The 19362-nt window shown below is 36.3% G+C and overlaps 1 protein-coding gene across 1 annotated transcript in view; it reads left to right on the plus strand.

The window, feature by feature from the left end:
* The window catches only part of RPS6KA1 (ribosomal protein S6 kinase A1), a gene marked incomplete in the record, with an annotated part of 1961688 nt that extends 1942921 nt beyond the window's left edge, over positions 1-18767 (plus strand). Inside the window, 1 exon segment of the mRNA XM_044084242.1 lies at positions 17280-18767. Within this exon segment, the coding sequence (XP_043940177.1) occupies positions 17280-17402 (123 nt within the window).
* Positions 18768-19362: the final 595 nt, after the last annotated feature.

Consider the following 19362-nt stretch of genomic DNA (forward strand, 5'->3'; position numbering starts at 1 on the left):
CAAAAACTAAGTATATGAGATTTGGGAGACATAAATTGAAAGGTGAATATTTAATGGACCACACAGTGATTGAAACTGTAGACTCATTTAAGGACCTGGGTATTTGGGTAGATTCAGCTATGAGTTTTTCTAATCATATCAATGAATTGGTTAATGATAATTGTAGAGCTATAGGTTGCATAAAAAGATTTATAAAGTCTAAGAAATCAAAAATGATGAAGTCATTGTTTGTTACATTAGACCCAAACTTGAGTGTGGAACAACAATATGGAAAGCCTATAAAAAAAAGCATGAGTAAACTGGAGAGAGTACAGTGGAAGTACACCATGGGCATCCATGGATGTGAAGATTTATTATGAAAAACTAAAACATCTGAACTTGTACAGTGTTTCTTATAGATATCTAAGAGGAGATCTTATTCAAGTATATAGGGCATTTAGGGACAACTACCTCTGGGAATGTTTGGGGTTAACAAAAAGTACTAGAGAATCATCAGACGACCTGTGTAGAAGATTCTGTAGGAATGGGAAGTGTATTAATTGGTTCTCTGACAGATGCATGGAACAAACTACCAAATTACATTAAAGCAAGTACTAGTTTAGAAAAACAGCCTGGACACTTAAATTGGGAACAATTGTTTTGGTATATTGGCAAGCTAGAAGGAGATTAATGCCCATGCTTGAAATATTTGTATGTATGCAAGTTGAGGCTGTTTTTCCAATTGTCTAGGTTTACATTGAAAGTGGCAAAGGTAAGGCTGCTTTTATTACTGCACCAGTGCATAAATTGTGTCTAAAGCTCTGCAAATGAAATTGTAATATGCAATGCAAACTGATAACCTGTCTTTAATAGACTACTCAGATGGGCCTGAGCACAGGATGGTTTTTTCAATGTCTGTTTATGTGGTTAGCCAGCATATTAAGCTGGATTACAAAGACTAATCATAAGCAAAAATTATGCTGTGTGGTCTTCTTTTATATTTTCTGTGTTCTGTTTAGCTTTTTTAAAACAGCTTAAAAAAGTAGATATCACAGCTGTGATTCATTAGTTGTGTCAGAGAATACTTCAATTCATGTGTATCTTAAGTTGTGCATCATAGTATGATGATTGTTTTAGCTGGCAGAGGTAGCTTCACTGTTTTTCTTTTTTTAGCTGTAGTAAGTGACCTGTGGTACAGGGCAGCAGCGGTTAGCATTGCCGCCTCACAGCAAGAGGTTCTCCAGGTCGATTCTCAGCTGGGGTGCCTTCTGTGTGGAGTCTGCATGTCCTCTCTGTGGTCGCATGGGTTTCCTCTGGGTTCTCCAGTTTCCTCCCACATCCCAAAGACATGCTGCAGGTGGATTGTACACACTGAATTGGCCCTAGGTGTGAGTGTGTGCTTGTGTGTGCCTTCTGTGGAAGGTTGGGTGCTGGGCTGGCAACTTGATACCATAAAACTCAACTGCCAGTTATTGTGCGGACCATTGTTCCACTGTGTTTACCCCTAACGGGAAAAGCCGAAAGGAGAAGAAGCTCTAGTAAGTGAACTGCATCGACCAGATATACAAGAAGAGTTGGTAATCTGATGCTAAGATTGCCCTGGTTGGCTAAGAGAGGTTGAGTCTGCCTGGGCTAGTATATACACATATGACTGGCAACTGTGACAAGCTCCTCCCAGCAGTGGCAGATTGTGTACCTTAGCCCCCCCCCCCCCCCCCCCACACACACACACACACGCACGCACACATAAACACACACATTTAGGAGCATGCATAAATGCATATGTTCTTTTAGATTCACCTTCCAGATTGTTTTAAATGTAGTTTTTGAATCTTTTTCTAATAAGCAGTGAAGCAAAAAAGTACTAACCAATAATGACAAAAGTACCCATTTCAGAATATTTCAACCATAAAAGGCCACTCAAATCTCTGTCACCAGTATTTGCACTCGAGTATAGCTACCTTATTGACTGTGTGCAAATCGCATGTGTGATTGTGATAAAAATGATCATGGTAAAGTATCACAATATGCTTCACACACATGTGTACTAGTGCTGCAAAGACAGACTAATGACTGATTAACTTTTTCAGACCAGCAGGATCAGTCATTTAAAATCCTCAAACCCAGCAATTAATTTTAGAAAGGCAGACCAACATACTTCTCAACTTATTTATTGAAAAATTTTAGACAAATACAAAACTAATGGGATGACAAGGACCCAGAAAAGACAAATTTTAAATGTTTTATTTTGCCTTTTTGTTAACCAACTAAAACAGAGTAAAAAGGTCACACAGATAACCATCTGGTTTTTAAAAACACAAAAAGAAAAATCTAGTAAACCTAGACTTCTAACTGTGTGATACCTTAAACCTCTTGCATCAGAGGCCTCATGGGATATATGCAAATCACCCTTTAAAGATATTGGGTGTTTCAGCTAAATAGCAATTCTAAATGTCCATGACTTTCTTTTACTTTCATTTTTATTTTTAAGTGTATTTATGGACAATTTCAGGCCATTAAAGCGAAACCCCTCTACCTATGGACATGCATGTTTCTGCCTTCTTATGACATCAGCACAGCGTAAGAGGAATGTTTGACCTTTGGAAACACAGGGTTGTCATATCCAGCTAATATCCATAAACATTAGGGTGTCTACAAAATATCCCAACTAACAAACTACTCCTACCCTTCCCATTTTCAGTTGTTTCATCTCTGTTACTATATTCTCTACATGTATTACAGTTGGTTTAGACATTGATTTCCATTTTCTAGTAATTTCTTTTTTGGCAGACAGCATAATTAGACTCAGCAAGGCCTTACTATATGTCTAGGCAATTCCGATTCTGTATCATAGCTCAAAAAATAATTTCCTTAGTTAAACCAATTTGCTCACCCAGCATTCCGAGTAGTTTGCAGGGAATTTTTAAAATCTGATAAAAAGTCTATAGAAGACACATCAGTAAACGGCAACACTCTAATAATAAATTCTTATTTAATTCAATAAAAAAAACGGACAATACATTCAAAGATACTTAGCGCTTTCACCCAGTTCCATACCGGGTTTCTTCAGAGTGAGTAACATATGGAGCAGTTTCATTAAATAGTTTGTCAAGTCAATTTCCGTCAATACAATTAGTTTACTAACAGTATAATTGTTTGATTAATAAATTAAATGCCTACTTAACATTTAAAGCAGTATAACAAATAATAAAGGAATACATTTATTACCTAAATAAATAAATAAACTTCTTAAAATACCATGTTAACTATATAATGATATAAAAAATCCAAAATTCGTATTATAAATAACCTTCAATATAAATATTAACCATCAAAAATTATCATACAGAAGGTGTGTAAAATATATACTTTTGTAACTATATATATAATAATATATATAATAAATAATATAATAAATATATATAGTAATAAAACTTGTGTATATAAAATAGTTGATGTATTAAATACATTTATAAATCTAAAAACCTTTTTGAATAATTATGATAATTAATACCAAAATTAAAATATAAATAGTGTATATGGGTAAAAAGCCTTGAATATGCTTGAATACTACTTAAATGGTACTTGATTTCATTCTCAAGAAGCTGCTAATAGATATATATTCATTTATGCCTGGTTTTGTACATGCATTTAGCCTGAACTGCCATAAGCATTCTTTCATCTCTAACAAATTGTTAACATCCCCTTCTTTTACTGTAGTTTCAGGCACTCTATCTAGTACAAAAAACAAGAATTTTTTGAAATTGGGGCATGTCAAACTATGCGTGTATAGAGCATTTGTTGATTTTTTATTTTTTATATCTCTATTATGTTCGCATATCCTCTCTCTCAGTTTTCTGATTGTCTTCCCTATATAGAATGCGTCGCATGATAAACAGGTTGCTAAATAAATGACTTGTTTCGTGTTACAATTCACGAAACCTGGGCATCTGATAGCTCTGTTGTATCCTGTTATGGCAACATAAGGCCCATCATTTATATATCTGCAGCTCTTGCAAAATCCACATTTTTTCATACTGGATTTGCTATTTGTTCCTTGAGATTCAAATATTTCTTTTAAGTTTCTTCCCCTGCTGTATACAATGGAGGGTGTTTTACCTATTTTATCAATAATTTTAGTGTCAATACTGAACACACTTTCCCATACTTCCTTTAACAATTCTACTATAACTTTTGTGTCGTCATTGTATGGTAAAGTTAGTGAACATGTCTTGTTGTTATCAGTGCAAGTTTTTTTGTTCATCCCTTCTTTACCTGTATATATTATAGGCTTGAACTGTTCCTTTCTTTTCTTTAAAATTTCATCTTTTAAACTATGTATAAGATGATCCGGGTAGTCCCTTTCAGTAAACATTTGACATAAAAAATTCAACTCATTAATAAAATTAACATCCTCACTAATTATTCTCGACAACCTAATCATTTGCCCTTTTACCAGATTTCTTTTCTGGAAATAAGGGTGACAACTTTTAAAATGCAAATATGAATTTGAGAATGTTTTTTTACGAAATATGGTTGATTCTGTTGTTCCATTCTTTTTGTAAATATTAATATCTAAATATTCACATTTGTCCTTGTCTATATTGTAGGTAAATTTTAAAAAAGAAGTTGTTTTTCCCAGATAATCAATGAAGTCGTGCATGTCTTCAATATTCCCTTTCCAAATTAGTAAAATATCGTCAAGGAATCTTAGATAAAGGACCACTTTTGACCAAAAAATGCTATTAAATACATATTCTTGTTCCCATTCCGCCAAAACTAAGTTGGCATAAACTGGTGCGCACCTTGCTCCCATCGCTACCCCTGACTCCTGTTTATAATATTCACCGTCCTGTTGAAAAAAGTTATTATGGAGAATCATTTCCATGAAATCAATTAATAATTTTCTTTTAACAGTATGATGGTTGCTATACCTTATTAAACTTTTTTCAAACAAATCAAGTCCTTTATCATGGGGTATAACTGAGAATAAATTAATAATATCAATGGTCACTAGATATGTGTCTGTAGAAATGTTTTCCTTGTTCTCGTGCAATTTCTCCAAACAATGCCATGAATCTTTTAATATATGGGCAATGTTATTCAGTACCTCTTTACAACTTATATCAATGTAATGTGCCATAGGTTCAGTTTTCGAAAATTTTGCTGCTACTATCGGTCTAAAAGGGGGGTTACTTACATCTTTATGTATTTTGGGTATTCCAAACACTTTTGGTGTAACCGGGTGTGTAACTACCAAATAGTCATGTTCAACCTTGTTAATACAGCCTTCCATTAATAACTCATATAGCTGCCAATCAACTTTTGTTTGAGCTTTAACCATGTCATATCTTGAGGTTCGAATATACGTAGTTTCATCATTGAGCATGTCCATCATTTTGTTTTTGTAATCTACTTTGCTCATAATCACAACCCCTCCCCCCTTATCTGGTTTCATAATTCTATATTTGCTGTTAGTGCATAGTTCGTCAAGACAAAACCTCTCTGCTGTTGTTAGGTTTTCATTTGCCATATCTTTAACTTTTAATGCTTTTCTAATTTGTAAATCGCATAACATTTCAAATAAATGAATTACTGGATTACTTGGGGGTATGAATGTACTAGCTTTTTTTAAAGTAAAACTGCTTGTGTCTTTTTTCCATACTTCTTCTTGGTTGTGAAAGAATATTTTTAAGTTCAGCTTTCTTGTATACAGCCTAAGATTGACTAGAACTCTACCAATGTCAAGCTTGAACGTAGGAATAAATTTAAAACCTTTTTTAAAAAGGGAAATATAATCTGTATTTAATGTTTTGTCTGAATAATTATAAACTGAAAACCCCCCCCCTGTGGATATTTCACAATGCATGGCCAAAAAATCTGTTTTCACATTACTTTGATTCAAACATACACAATCATTAAATACACTTGTAAAAGAACAAAGTTCATTACTGTCAAATTCAAAATGATCTTGGTTGTCAACATCATTAATAACTTCTTCGTCATCCCTTTTGTCATGCAATCTATTAACATTTCCTAAGTTGTCTGTACTAATCTGACTTTGTAAACATAAACTATTTATCTGTTCCTGTATTGGTTCTGATAATATCTTTGCCCCTGGTAACGCCCCTTTAGACGTTCCGATCTCCTCAGTGGTTGCTCTTCTAAAAAATCTTGTCGTCCCTGATTATTCCTATGCAAATTATTATAGCCAAAGTTGTTTCTGTCCCCATACAAGTTTCCACCCTCATCATCATTACTAGCAGCATTACTTGAAAAATTCTGATCCACAGCCCTCCATTGTCTTTTATATTCCTTAAAATGACTGTAGGCTCTGTTATTAAAATAGTCATCTGTGTCTCTACGTAGCGTTTTGTTTTTTAAAATCTAAACCTTTACTAACATATCTGTTCATGTCATTTAAAATGTTATCCAATCTGTATTTGTTAACTTCAAAAAGTAAATCACTTTTTATACTATTGTCCAACTGTAATAAACTTTCATTAAGTTTTGTTAACTTGTTGTTATTATTTTTAATAATCAATTTCATAAGCTGCTTACCAGCATTGTCATAAATGTCCAAAAGTTCTTTAAATAGTTCTTTATCGTCAAAGCCAAACGGTACCTTAAGCACTCTAAGTCCCTTTGGTACTTGATTAAGTTCCAGCGAACATTCAAGAAAAACATTGTCCATTTGTAGTGCCTTATACTTCCTTAACTGTTTATCGAACTCTTCTAGTTGCTTATTTAAGTTCCCCATATCATTCGACTGTTGAACTACTGTTAATCTTGGTGCTGATAATAAAATATCCAAACCGGGTAATGGGCGTCCTCTCTCCCATCGATTGCTGCTGCCATCTCTAGCGTTCCCTTCTGAAATCGGCGGCGGAAGTGCTTGGCTAACTGGTGCAGCCCTCCTTGGCGCCATCCGTCCTCCCATAGATTCCTGAGAACTACTGCTAGCAGTTGGCTGGTTCCTAGATGTGCCCGGGGTGGAATGTAACGTAAGAAGCAGATCCTCTACTTCTGAAATCAGCACATTATTACCCTCGTTATCAGTAATAGTGACATCTCCGGATGTTGCTTTATGCCCCTGTTCTTTGACTGCTGAAAGTAGCTTTTTAGTGAGTTCTAAATGCTGCTCCAGTAACTGCTCCATAATGCAAAACGAACGTTGCTCATCCAACGTAATTACGTGCGCTTGAAAATATAAATTAACAACTACTTTAAAAATTCAATTAATATATATCGGACCCAAAAAGCCGAAAAAATTAGGATCAGATGTAATAAACATAAGCCGATAAGTCCGTATCCTTTATAGGTTTGAATACGAGTATGCCGGAACCGGTGTGCTTCAGTAAAAACAGAAGAATCCAAAAACAAAACAGTCAAACTGATAAAAAGTCTATAGAAGACACATCAGTAAATGGCAACACTCTAATAATAAATTCTTATTTAATTCAATAAAAAAAACGGACAATACATTCAAAGATACTTAGTGCTTTCACCCAGTTCCATACCAGGTTTCTTCAGAGTGAGTAACATATGGAGCAGTTTCATTAAATACTTTGTCAAGTCAATTTCCGTCAATACAATTAGTTTACTAACAGTATAATTGTTTGATTAATAAATTAAATGCCTACTTAACATTTAAAGCAGTATAACAAATAATAAAGGAATACATTTATTACCTAAATAAACTTCTTAAAATACCATGTTAACTATATAATGATATAAAAAATCCAAAATTCGTATATTATAAATAACCTTCAATATAAATATTAACCATCAAAAATTATCATACAGAAGGTGTGTAAAATATATACTTTTGTAACTATATATATAATAATATATATAATAAATAATATAATAAATATATATAGTAATAAAACTTGTGTATATAAAATAGTTGATGTATTAAATACATTTATAAATCTAAAAACCTTTTTGAATAATTATATATTATTAAACCAGGGGCAAAGATATTATCAGAACCAATACAGGAACAGATAAATAGTTTATGTTTACAAAGTCAGATTAGTACAGACAACTTAGGAAATGTTAATAGATTGCATGACAAAAGGGATGACGAAGAAGTTATTAATGATGTTGACAACCAAGATCATTTTGAATTTGACAGTAATGAACTTTGTTCTTTTACAAGTGTATTTAATGATTGTGTATGTTTGAATCAAAGTAATGTGAAAACAGATTTTTTGGCCATGCATTGTGAAATATCCACAGAGGGGGGTTTTTCAGTTTATAATTATTCAGACAAAACATTAAATACAGATTATATTTCCCTTTTTAAAAAAGGTTTTAAATTTATTCCTACGTTCAAGCTTGACATTGGTAGAGTTCTAGTCAATCTTAGGCTGTATACAAGAAAGCTGAACTTAAAAATATTCTTTCACAACCAAGAAGAAGTATGGAAAAAAGACACAATCAGTTTTACTTTAAAAAAAGCTAGTACATTCATACCCCCAAGTAATCCAGTAATTCATTTATTTGAAATGTTATGCGATTTACAAATTAGAAAAGCATTAAAAGTTAAAGATATGGCAAATGAAAACCTAACAACAGCAGAGAGGTTTTGTCTTAACGAACTATGCACTAACAGCAAATATAGAATTATGAAACCAGATAAGAGGGGAGGGGTTGTGATTATGAGCAAAGTAGATTACAAAAACACAATGATGGACATGCTCAATGATGAAACTATGTATATTCGAACCTCAAGATATGACATGGTTAAAGCTCAAACAAAAGTTGATTGGCAGCTATATGAGTTATTAATGGAAGGCTGTATTAACAAGGTTGAACATGACTATTTGGTAGTTACACACCCGGTTACACCAAAAGTGTTTGGAATACCCAAAATACATAAAGATGTAAGTAACCCCCCTTTTAGACCGATAGTGGCAGCAAAATTTTCGAAAACTGAACCTATGGCACATTACATTGATATAAGTTGTAAAGAGGTACTGAATAACATTGCCCATATATTAAAAGATTCATGGCATTGTTTGGAGAAATTGCACGAGAACAAGGAAAACATTTCTACAGACACATATCTAGTGACCATTGATATTATTAATTTATTCTCAGTTATACCCCATGATAAAGGACTTGATTTGTTTGAAAAAAGTTTAATAAGGTATAGCAACCATCATACTGTTAAAAGAAAATTATTAATTGATTTCATGGAAATGATTCTCCATAATAACTTTTTTCAACAGGACGGTGAATATTATAAACAGGAGTCAGGGGTAGCGATGGGAGCAAGGTCGCACCAGTTTATGCCAACTTAGTTTTGACGGAAAGGGAACAAGAATAAGTATTTAATAGCATTCTTTGGTCAAAAGTGGTCCTTTATCTAAGATTCCTTGACGATATTTTACTAATTTGGAAAGGGAATATTGAAGACATGCACGACTTCATTGATTATCTGGGAAAAACAACTTCTTTTTTAAAATTTACCTACAATATAGACAAGGACAAATGTGAATATTTAGATATTAATATTTACAAAAAGAATGGAACAATAGAATCAACCATATTTCGTAAAAAAACATTCTCAAATTCATATTTGCATTTTAAAAGTTGTCACCCTTATTTCCAGAAAAGAAATCTAGTAAAAGGGCAAATGATTAGGTTGTCGAGAATAATTAATGAGGATGTTAATTTTATTAATGAGTTGAATTTTTTATGTCAAATGTTTACTGAAAGGGACTACCCGGATCATCTTATACATAGTTTAAAAGATGAAATTTTAAAGAAAAGAAAGGAACAGTTCAAGCCTATAATATATATAGGTAAAGAAGGGATGAACAAAAAAACTTGCACTGATAACAACAAGACATGTTCACTAACTTTACCATACAATGACGACACAAAAGTTATAGTAGAATTGTTAAAGGAAGTATGGGAAAGTGTGTTCAGTATTGACACTAAAATTATTGATAAAATAGGTAAAACACCCTCCATTGTATACAGTAGGGGAAGAAACTTAAAAGAAATATTTGAATCTCAAGGAACAAATAGCAAATCCAGTATGAAAAAATGTTTATTTTGCAAGAGCTGCAGATATATAAATGATGGGCCTTATGTTGCCATAACAGGATACAACAGAGCTATCAGATGCCCAGGTTTCGTGAATTGTAACACGAAACAAGTCATTTATTTAGCAACCTGTTTATCATGCGACGCATTCTATATAGGGAAGACAATCAGAAAACTGAGAGAGAGGATATGCGAACATAATAGAGATATAAAAAATAAAAAATCAACAAATGCTCTATACACGCATAGTTTGACATGCCAAAATTTCAAAAAATTCTTGTTTTTTGTACTAGATAGAGTGCCTGAAACTACAGTAAAAGAAGGGGATGTTAACAATTTGTTAGAGATGAAAGAATGCTTATGGCAGTTCAGGCTAAATGCATGTACAAAACCAGGCATAAATGAATATATATCTATTAGCAGCTTCTTGAGAATGAAATCAAGTACCATTTAAGTAGTATTCAAGCATATTCAAGGCTTTTTACCCATATACACTATTTATATTTTAATTTTGGTATTAATTATCATAATTATTCAAAAAGGTTTTTAGATTTATAAATGTATTTAATACATCAACTATTTTATATACACAAGTTTTATTACTATATATATTTGTTATATTATTTATTATATATATTATTATATATATAGTTACAAAAGTATATATTTTACACACCTTCTGTATGATAATTTTTGATGGTTAATATTTATATTGAAGGTTATTTATAATATACAAATTTTGGATTTTTTATATCATTATATAGTTAATATGGTATTTTAAGAAGTTTATTTATTTATTTAGGTAATAAATGTATTCCTTTATTATTTGTTATACTGCTTTAAATGTTAAGTAGGCATTTAATTTATTAATCAAACAATTATACTGTTAGTAAACTAATTGTATTGACGGAAATTGACTTGACAAAGTATTTAATGAAACTGCTCCATATGTTACTCACTCTGAAGAAACCCGGTATGGAACTGGGTGAAAGCGCTAAGTATCTTTGAATGTATTGTCCGTTTTTTTTATTGAATTAAATAAGAATTTATTATTAGAGTGTTGCCGTTTACTGATGTGTCTTCTATAGACTTTTTATCAGTTTGACTGTTTCATTTTTGAATTTTTAAAATCTGACAACTCAATACAATTCCAAAAAATATGGTCTCAGTTACCTCTTTCTTCTCCATCACACCTCCAACATTTGCAATCTACCTATGGAAAAATTATTTGGAATCTACTTGGGGTATAAAAATAACTATGCAAAACTTCCAAGCAAAGATCCCAAATTTTCCAGACTTTGTTGCGTATTTGAGTCATACATGTATACCCACTGTTTCTTTGTGAATTACCTATCCAGCCTCTCTTCCCAATCCATTTTAGCATCTTCTGATTGAGTCTTATAGTTATCATGCAATATTTTATATGCTGTAGTAATTATTCCTTTTTAACAGCAGCTTCTGTTCCAGATTCTGCTAAAACTCTACTAGTGCTGGTATTTCTCTTAGGATCCCTATTTCTTTAGGTTTGCCTATATTCTGATATCAATCCTTGATAGGAAAGGAAATCTCAAGCCTGCAGTCCAAATAAATTCTTGGCCTCTTCCCATTTTATTACCATTTCCTCTCTAATTTTTGCTTCCCAATACCTTGGTTTCTTTGCCAGTTTTCTCCAGTAAATCCTAGCCCCCTCTAAACTATTGTATGTATCCCTATTTGCAGTCATCCCTATTGGCAGAATCTCCTTTCTCCGTCCCTGTGTTGGCTTAGTTCTTAGAATACTTTCTGCTACTTTTGAGTATCACATTCTGTATAGTTATTGTTATTCTCCTTTAAGGTTCTGCATCCAAAATCCTAGTCTCTCCTTTTTTCTAGAGATTTCCCCCTTGTTTCATCATCATCCTTTTCCACTTTGAATTATAGCTTTCTACTTGTGCTATATTTAGGATCCATAACTGTGTAGCTCTGAAAAAACCCTTCAAATCAAATCAGGTAATTACAGTATTCCACGGTATAAATACAAAATTCACGATTTCAACAATTGACTAAGTTTATGGTGTCATTCAAAGGGGATCCAGTGTCTGTCTGCTTGGATGACATGCTAGATGAGGCACGCTGCTTTGCTAGAGGCGGCTTGCACCTGTCACCCTTAGGCTTTCGAATACTTGCTAAGGCTGTTGCCACCCCCATAGTGCCTTTTTTTAGGCAAGGCTCAAAAGACAAACCCACCGCCGTAAATAGCACAAGTAACAAAAAACAGAGGGTAATGCTACTCAATGCCAGACGTCTAAACCTCAAAATGCACGCACTTGAGGCACTCCTCAGTATGGAGAAAATCGATATATGTGCAGTAACAGAAACCTGGTTTAAGGCTCCAGAGAGCACCCCAGCACTACCAGGCTACAACTCATACCATACATTTCAGCCACAGAACCCAAACCGAAATACAAAAGGCGGGGGCATATCCATATTCATCAAGGATACCCACACCTCCAGGTTAGTGGCACCTGATGCTTCAGAGATCATCCACGTCCAACTAACAATGGGCGAAACTGCAATTCAAATTGTAGCTTGCTACAGATCACCCACCTTGTCCCAGGACCACCATTCCACATTTCTGGAAACACTGGGAAACATAAAGGTCTTACCAAACACCCTAATATTGGGTGATTTCAATTACTCAAACATTAACCGGGAGAGCTACTCAAGCACTAACTCCCTTGCCCAACTTTTCCTAGAATTTATAAACTCAAACGCCCTGGTTCAACTGGTCAACACTCCCACCAGAGGTGACAACATATTGGACCTGGTCATCACCAACATGGGCGACCGGTGTTCCACACCAGAGGTCAACCCCTCGCTGGTTAGATCTGACTATAAACAAATCACTTTGGATATCCATATTCCACCCCCACCCCCAGACAAGAAAGCCACAGTGAAAAACTTTTCAAAAGCAAACTTCACGTTATTTAAGACTGAGGTGGAAAGTTTCAAAACCCCCATGCTGAAGGATAACACTGTCCAAGCTGCAAAATCCTTTACTAATGCATTCTATGGGCAGCTACAAGATTGCATGGATCGTGCCATCCCAAGCAAAACCAAGACTCGCTCCTCCAAGAAAAGGAAACCAGTCTGGTGGGCTCCTGCCATAAACAAGCTATACAACAGAAGGAGGAAACTAGTACAGAAAAGAGTAAAATTCCAAGAAGGGAAGGCATCCCTGATCAGTATCAGCAAGAAACTATGGTCCCTCATAAAATCATTCAAGGCGAGCTTTGAAAGAAAAATTGCCAAGGACTCCAAAGATAACCACAAGGCATTCTTTAGCTATGTCAAGAATCTAAGTGGCAATGATCAGATCTGCTCAGAGTTGGTGCAGAATGGCACAAAATACACTGAACTGACAGATGTCACCAACATCCTGGCAGACAGGTTCAGTGCAAACTTCACCCCTCTCTCACACACAAAAGGGCCCATAGCCATACCAGAAGAATGTAGAATCCCTAAAATCACAGACACTCAGGTTAAAACAGCCCTCTCCAAAGCCAAAAACACAGCATCAATGGGACCGGACGGTGTCCCAGGCTGCGTCCTGCACAAGCTCAAAGACGAACTAACCCCTCACCTAAACACACTGTTTAAACTCAGCCTCTCCACAGGCTACATACCCATAGAGTGGCGCACAACAATGGTTATTCTGCTCCACAAAGGTGGAGCCACAACAGACCCCAGGAACTATCGCCCTATAAGCCTGACTAGCTTGGTCTGCAAGGCTATGGTGCGCATCATCATGGAACTCATTAACAGAGACATTGGGAATCTTCAAATACTGGACCCTACCCAGTTTGGCTTTAAGGGCAGATCATGTCTCCTAAACCTGGTGGACTTCTTTGAGACAGTTACCAAGGCTATAGACGAGGGAAAGGTGAGACCCACAGCCTACCTAGACCTCGCTAAGGCCTTCGACACCATTCCCCATTCTGGTATTATAGACAAGCTCACCAGCCTGAACATAAACCCCTATGTCACAAGATGGGTTGCCAACTGGCTCATGGGCAGAACCCACATGGTGAGAGTTGCGGGAGCTAAGTCCGACTCTAAACCGGTTACAAGTGGCGTTCCCCAGGGCTCAGTCCTAGAACCTCTCCTGTTCAGCATATACTTCTCAGAGGTACAGGCAAGCACAGGAGGACTATGGCTGACCAAGTTCGCAGATGACTACAAACTAGGGGCTATAATCGACTCTCCGGCTGGTTCATAGGTTGGTACTAGGCTGTCAGCCCTAGGGCCTATACAAGCCTACCCATAACAATTCCCTGGCTATTTCTTCCCACACTATTTACTTCCCTGGACCCCTGCCTAGCAGGGCGACTGACGTGATCCCCGGGGTGAATTTCCTTTCTCCCATGCAATCATCAAGGTTCTTTTTAAAGAGGGCCACAGAGGCACTCTGCTTGACATGTATGGGCAATCTATTCCAGAGTCTGGGGAGTCTCTGGGTCAGGAACCTATCCCTCCAGCATGTTTTGTTTATTGTGATGACAAGGTTTAGATCCCTGGAGCATGTGGCTCTGAGGGATTGGGATTTCTTTAAGTGTAGCATGTCCAACAGCTCTGGGTTTGACATGGCCTTGTATGTTAAGCAGAGATCGCCTCTGAGTAGACGATATGCGACAGAGTACAGCTGGAATTTTTTAAGGCGGTCACCGTAGGGCATCTGCTTTAGGCCTGTGATTCTTTCAGTGAGGTATTTCTGCGGCCTTTACAGTTGTTGCAGATGTCTTGAGAGGTACTTACCAAATGGGGCGTTGTATTCTATAATGGGTCTAATGAGGGATGAGTACAGTGGGACAATGACCTCCTTTTTTCTGGATGAAAAGCCCTTAGTGATGAGGTGTGCCACATAGAAGGATTTCCTGACTGTTGTGGCAATGTGGTTATCGAAGGTGAGACCACTGTCCACCTGTGTCCCTAAGTCTCTTATCACACTTTCGATGTTTAGTGTACTGCCACCTATATGGTAATTCACAGGTCCATGCTTTTTCCCAAAGGGGGTAACTATACATTTCTTGGCATTGAGCTTGAGCCCATGGCTCTTGCACCAAGCATCTGTTTCTGTAAGGCCCTTTTGTAGAGTATCCACATCATTTGAGGCTTCAATAATGGCTCCCAGTTTGCAGTCATCTGCGAACTTTGTTAGCCAGAGTCCCTTAGTGTTGGCCTGTACTTAAGAGAAGTAGATGGCAAACAAGAGCGGTCCCAGGACTGAACCCAGACACAGACATCATAAAGAAGGGTCTCACTGAGACGGATACCTGGTGTCAAAATCATGGCCTCAAGCTAAATGCCAAAAAGTGCATAGTCATCCCCTTTGGAAAAAAAGTACCCACAAACTACCACATAGGTAGTAGTCCCCTAAATACGGAAGATGTAATAAGGGATCTGGGGACCCAAGTAGATAGTAATCTCAGCTTTGATAATCACATTGCCAAAGTGGTTAGAAAATCCTTCTGCATGGCCCACCTAATCACAATAGGGTTCACATCCAGATCAAAAGAGGTCATTGTGCCCCTCTACTCATCAGACCCATCTTAGAGTACAATGCCCCATTTGGGTTGTACCTTACAAGACACCTGCAACAGCTGGAAAGACCACAGAAGTACCTCACCAAGAGGATCAATGGCCTCAAACAGATGGCCTATGTAGCTCGACTGAAGAAACTCCAGTTGTACTCTGTTGCATACCGCCTACTCAGAGGTGATCTCTGCCTGACATCCAAGGCCATGTCCAACCCAGAACTGATGGACATGCTTCACCTAGAGAAAACCTTATCCCCTTGAGCCACATGCTCTAGGGATCTAAACTTCACCACAACAATAGGACGTGCTGGAGGGATAGATTCCTGTCCCAGAGACTTCCCATGCTTTGGAACAAGATCCCAATCTACATTAGGCAGAGCTACTCGCGAACACTCTTCAAAAGAAATCTTGACGAGTGGATGGGAAACAGAAAGTTTACCTTGGGGATCACTTCAGTGGCTCTGCTGGGCAGAGGCACAGGGAACTAATCTAAGGGGGCGGCGAAAGCCAACACTTTCTGGCTAGCCTTATAAATGCCTTCGGGCAGATAGCCTAGTACCCACCTATGAACCTTGTTCTATTGGAAGGATCAACTTATCCCACTTGACTCTTGCTGTCTTCCCTCCCAGATAAAATCCTTCGACTCTTTATTAATTGCTGTCTACAACTTCTCTGGTTGATAACAATGTGCCTGACCTGGGTATAAAACTAAAGGAACTAAAAACATTTTCAGTGCTCTTGTTTTGCTATCCTTATCCATAAAACAGAGCTTCAAATTTCTCAGTTTTATCTTATGTTTTTAATCTCCTCCCACATATCCTTAGCTGCCATAATTCTTTTTAATCCATTCTCCTAAGTAATTCATTTTATCTTGTCCCCCATAAACATGGGTATTGCTGAACCAATTTGTGTGTGGGTACATAGTTTACAGCTATTGCCTTTGTTTTATCTTCATTAATTTTGTTTTCTGAAAAGACTTGAGATGTTTTCAGAATGTTCCACAACACTGAGATGTCTTTTCTGGTAAAATAATATAATCTGCGAATAAAGCCAGCTTTTCTTGACTAACATACCAGTTATATCCGTGAGTTTCGGAGTCCATTATTTTCTTTGCCAATGCTTTTAATTATAACACAAATAAAGGGGGAAGAGGACGTCACTCCCTGGTTCCTCTGTTCAAACAGAACTCATCAGTGAGAAACCCACCAACTTTAATTTTTACCTGTGATCCCTCATATATCGTCCTTATCAACCTTAGAATTTTATCTGGGAATGCAAATGCTTCCATTGCACTACTCATAAAATCCTTGCTTACTCTGTCAAATGCTTTCTTTGCATCAAGACCCAAAAACAACATTGGTATTTTCTTACATTTTGCTTCCCTCTGGATCATCATTGCTCTCTTAATGTTGTCAAAGGACAAAATAAGATTGTCATTAGGATAACTAAAGACTTGATCTGATCTTCATTGGAGCCGAGTTGTACGGCTTAAAACTGTTTAAAAGGAACATGGTATGACTTGGTGGAAATTAAACATTTGTGACATCTGTTTTGGTCTTCTGAATTCAAATAACTTGCGATTCCATTATGGTTAAGTGATGATGGACAAAATTCAAGTTATAAAGTAAGACTAACTTTTTACTTTTCTCTTTTGAATACCAGGGAGCAGTGGCTGCAACATACTCTGCGTTGAGCAGTTCCAAACCACCTCCAAAACTAAAGCCCATTGAAAATTCTATCTTGGCCAAGAGAAGAGTGAAAAAAATTCCCTCAACCACTCTTTAGTGTGATTGTCAAGCCGAACAGTGCAGCTCTGCCGATGCTATTTGTCTTTAGTGACCCTGCAACACTGTGTGCGAAAGCTGTGGCGATGAGCACTTAAGAGTAATGACTTTTGAATCAAAAAGGGAATGAGAAAGAACAAGTGATGGAAAGACAAAAGGGAAGGCCAAGTGCCTTTAATCAAAATAAGGATTTTTAAAAGACATTGATGATCAGCTGTTTTCCCGTGGACTATGCTTTATTGATAATGTGATGATTCTTGCTCCAGTTATTTTAAACGAGGTGTATTGGAGAGTGTTCAAGGGGATTGTTGCATTTATGGTCAATCATGTTGCTCGACTAGTATTGAGAACTTTCAGTATTTCCCCTTGGGCAACAACTTTTAGACATCACACTGATTTTCTAGCTTTACTGTAGAATTGGATTCATATGCTTTGTTTGAATACACAAAGCAGTAAAAAAATATTGCTTCGTTCATTAGTGCCACTTGTATTAGTGTTCTGTGTTTGAACATTGAAATATTCAGCAATGGGAGGAGTACTTAACACACTTTTCTGAAAGTGTCAGCATGTCAGTTAATTTCTGACTCCTACCTCTCCCAAGGCGTAGGAAAGAGATTCACCGTGCCTTTTTTTTTATCACAGGTAATCTGATCAGCTGGGCATGTGAAACTGTTGTCAGAAAATAATGTGTGTAAAAAAAATGTAATTTTGAGCAGCTTGCTAGATAACCTATAGTTTTGTCCTGCAGTCGGTTAAGTTCACATCTTTCTGACCCTCCTTTACACATTTATCTACTTACCAGATGAATAATGAGCAGAGGTTTAAATAGGACCAGAAAATAGACCTGGCGTACCACAGGTGTGTGCTTGCTGAGGAATTGTATGGAAAGCACTTCTGTGAAATTGATTAAAATAGATGAGTCTCCAACATTATTGTTTGCAACTGTTTATCATTGTTCTAGCAAAAGCAGCTGATTTTTATGAGCATGCTCAATGTCAAACACAGACCCATAGCTGACTTTGTGAATTGCTTGTCTCTGTCCAGGGCTGATCTTTGTATGTTCAACTCAAATTTATCTCTTGTAAGCACAAGGCACACACAGCAGAGTTTGTTCCGAGCATGCTCATTCGAAATTGCTGTGTGTGTCTAATAATGTCATTAGTGGAGTCACTGTATGACTTTTTGTCATGTAAAAACAATCTCTTTTGTATATGAAAATTGTCTCGGCTATCCAACCTATATAAGAGTGTTCATTTGAATGTGCGGCACAATCTGAAGTTGCCCAGTGATAACTCAGGGGTTACTTTATGTATGTATATATTAAGGAAGACAAAACACTTTTAATAAAAAAATGCCTCTCAACTGAGATTGTTTGGCTTTATTCCTAGTGTCTTGATATTTAATCTGTTTTATTTTCTTCTCATTGGAGTTTGTGTTACTACTGCCTGTTGAAATCGTGTATAGAATAATTTTCATAGTTATAAGATAACTATTCCTTTGTCTGTTAAAGGATAGGTGTTGCATTAACTGGAATCAGGTGTTGCTTCACCTGTCATCTCTTCCCGTCGCCACAGGATGTGGTTGACTTCTAGAGCTTTTCTTTAGTGGAACCACTTCAGTCACTATTGTTTTTCTGACATCCAGTGAGTGAGTGAAACACGCAGTACTAAAGTGCCTGTGCTTTGCATAATTTTTTTTTTTTTGCAGTATTACTATTCTGCAGTATTTCCTGTTGTATTTTTAGCATTTAAGAGTACTTATGTCTGCTTCTTTATTCTATACATGTGCTTCTGGATATAAATAATCACAGACCGTGATAACTCAGCCTTTTTATTCTGTTTGGGGTCTAGTTTTTTTCTTGATCATCATTTCTGCCATATTAACATGTGCAAACTCTAGCAGAATAAAGGGAAAACATGCAGGCACTTGGAAGATGTTTCTTGTTTTTTTTCTGAGGAGAG

The sequence above is a fragment of the Protopterus annectens genome, chromosome 1.part1 (assembly GCF_019279795.1).
Source record: "Protopterus annectens isolate FY-2018-M chromosome 1.part1, PAN1.0, whole genome shotgun sequence".
In the NCBI taxonomy this organism is placed as follows: domain Eukaryota; kingdom Metazoa; phylum Chordata; order Ceratodontiformes; family Protopteridae; genus Protopterus; species Protopterus annectens.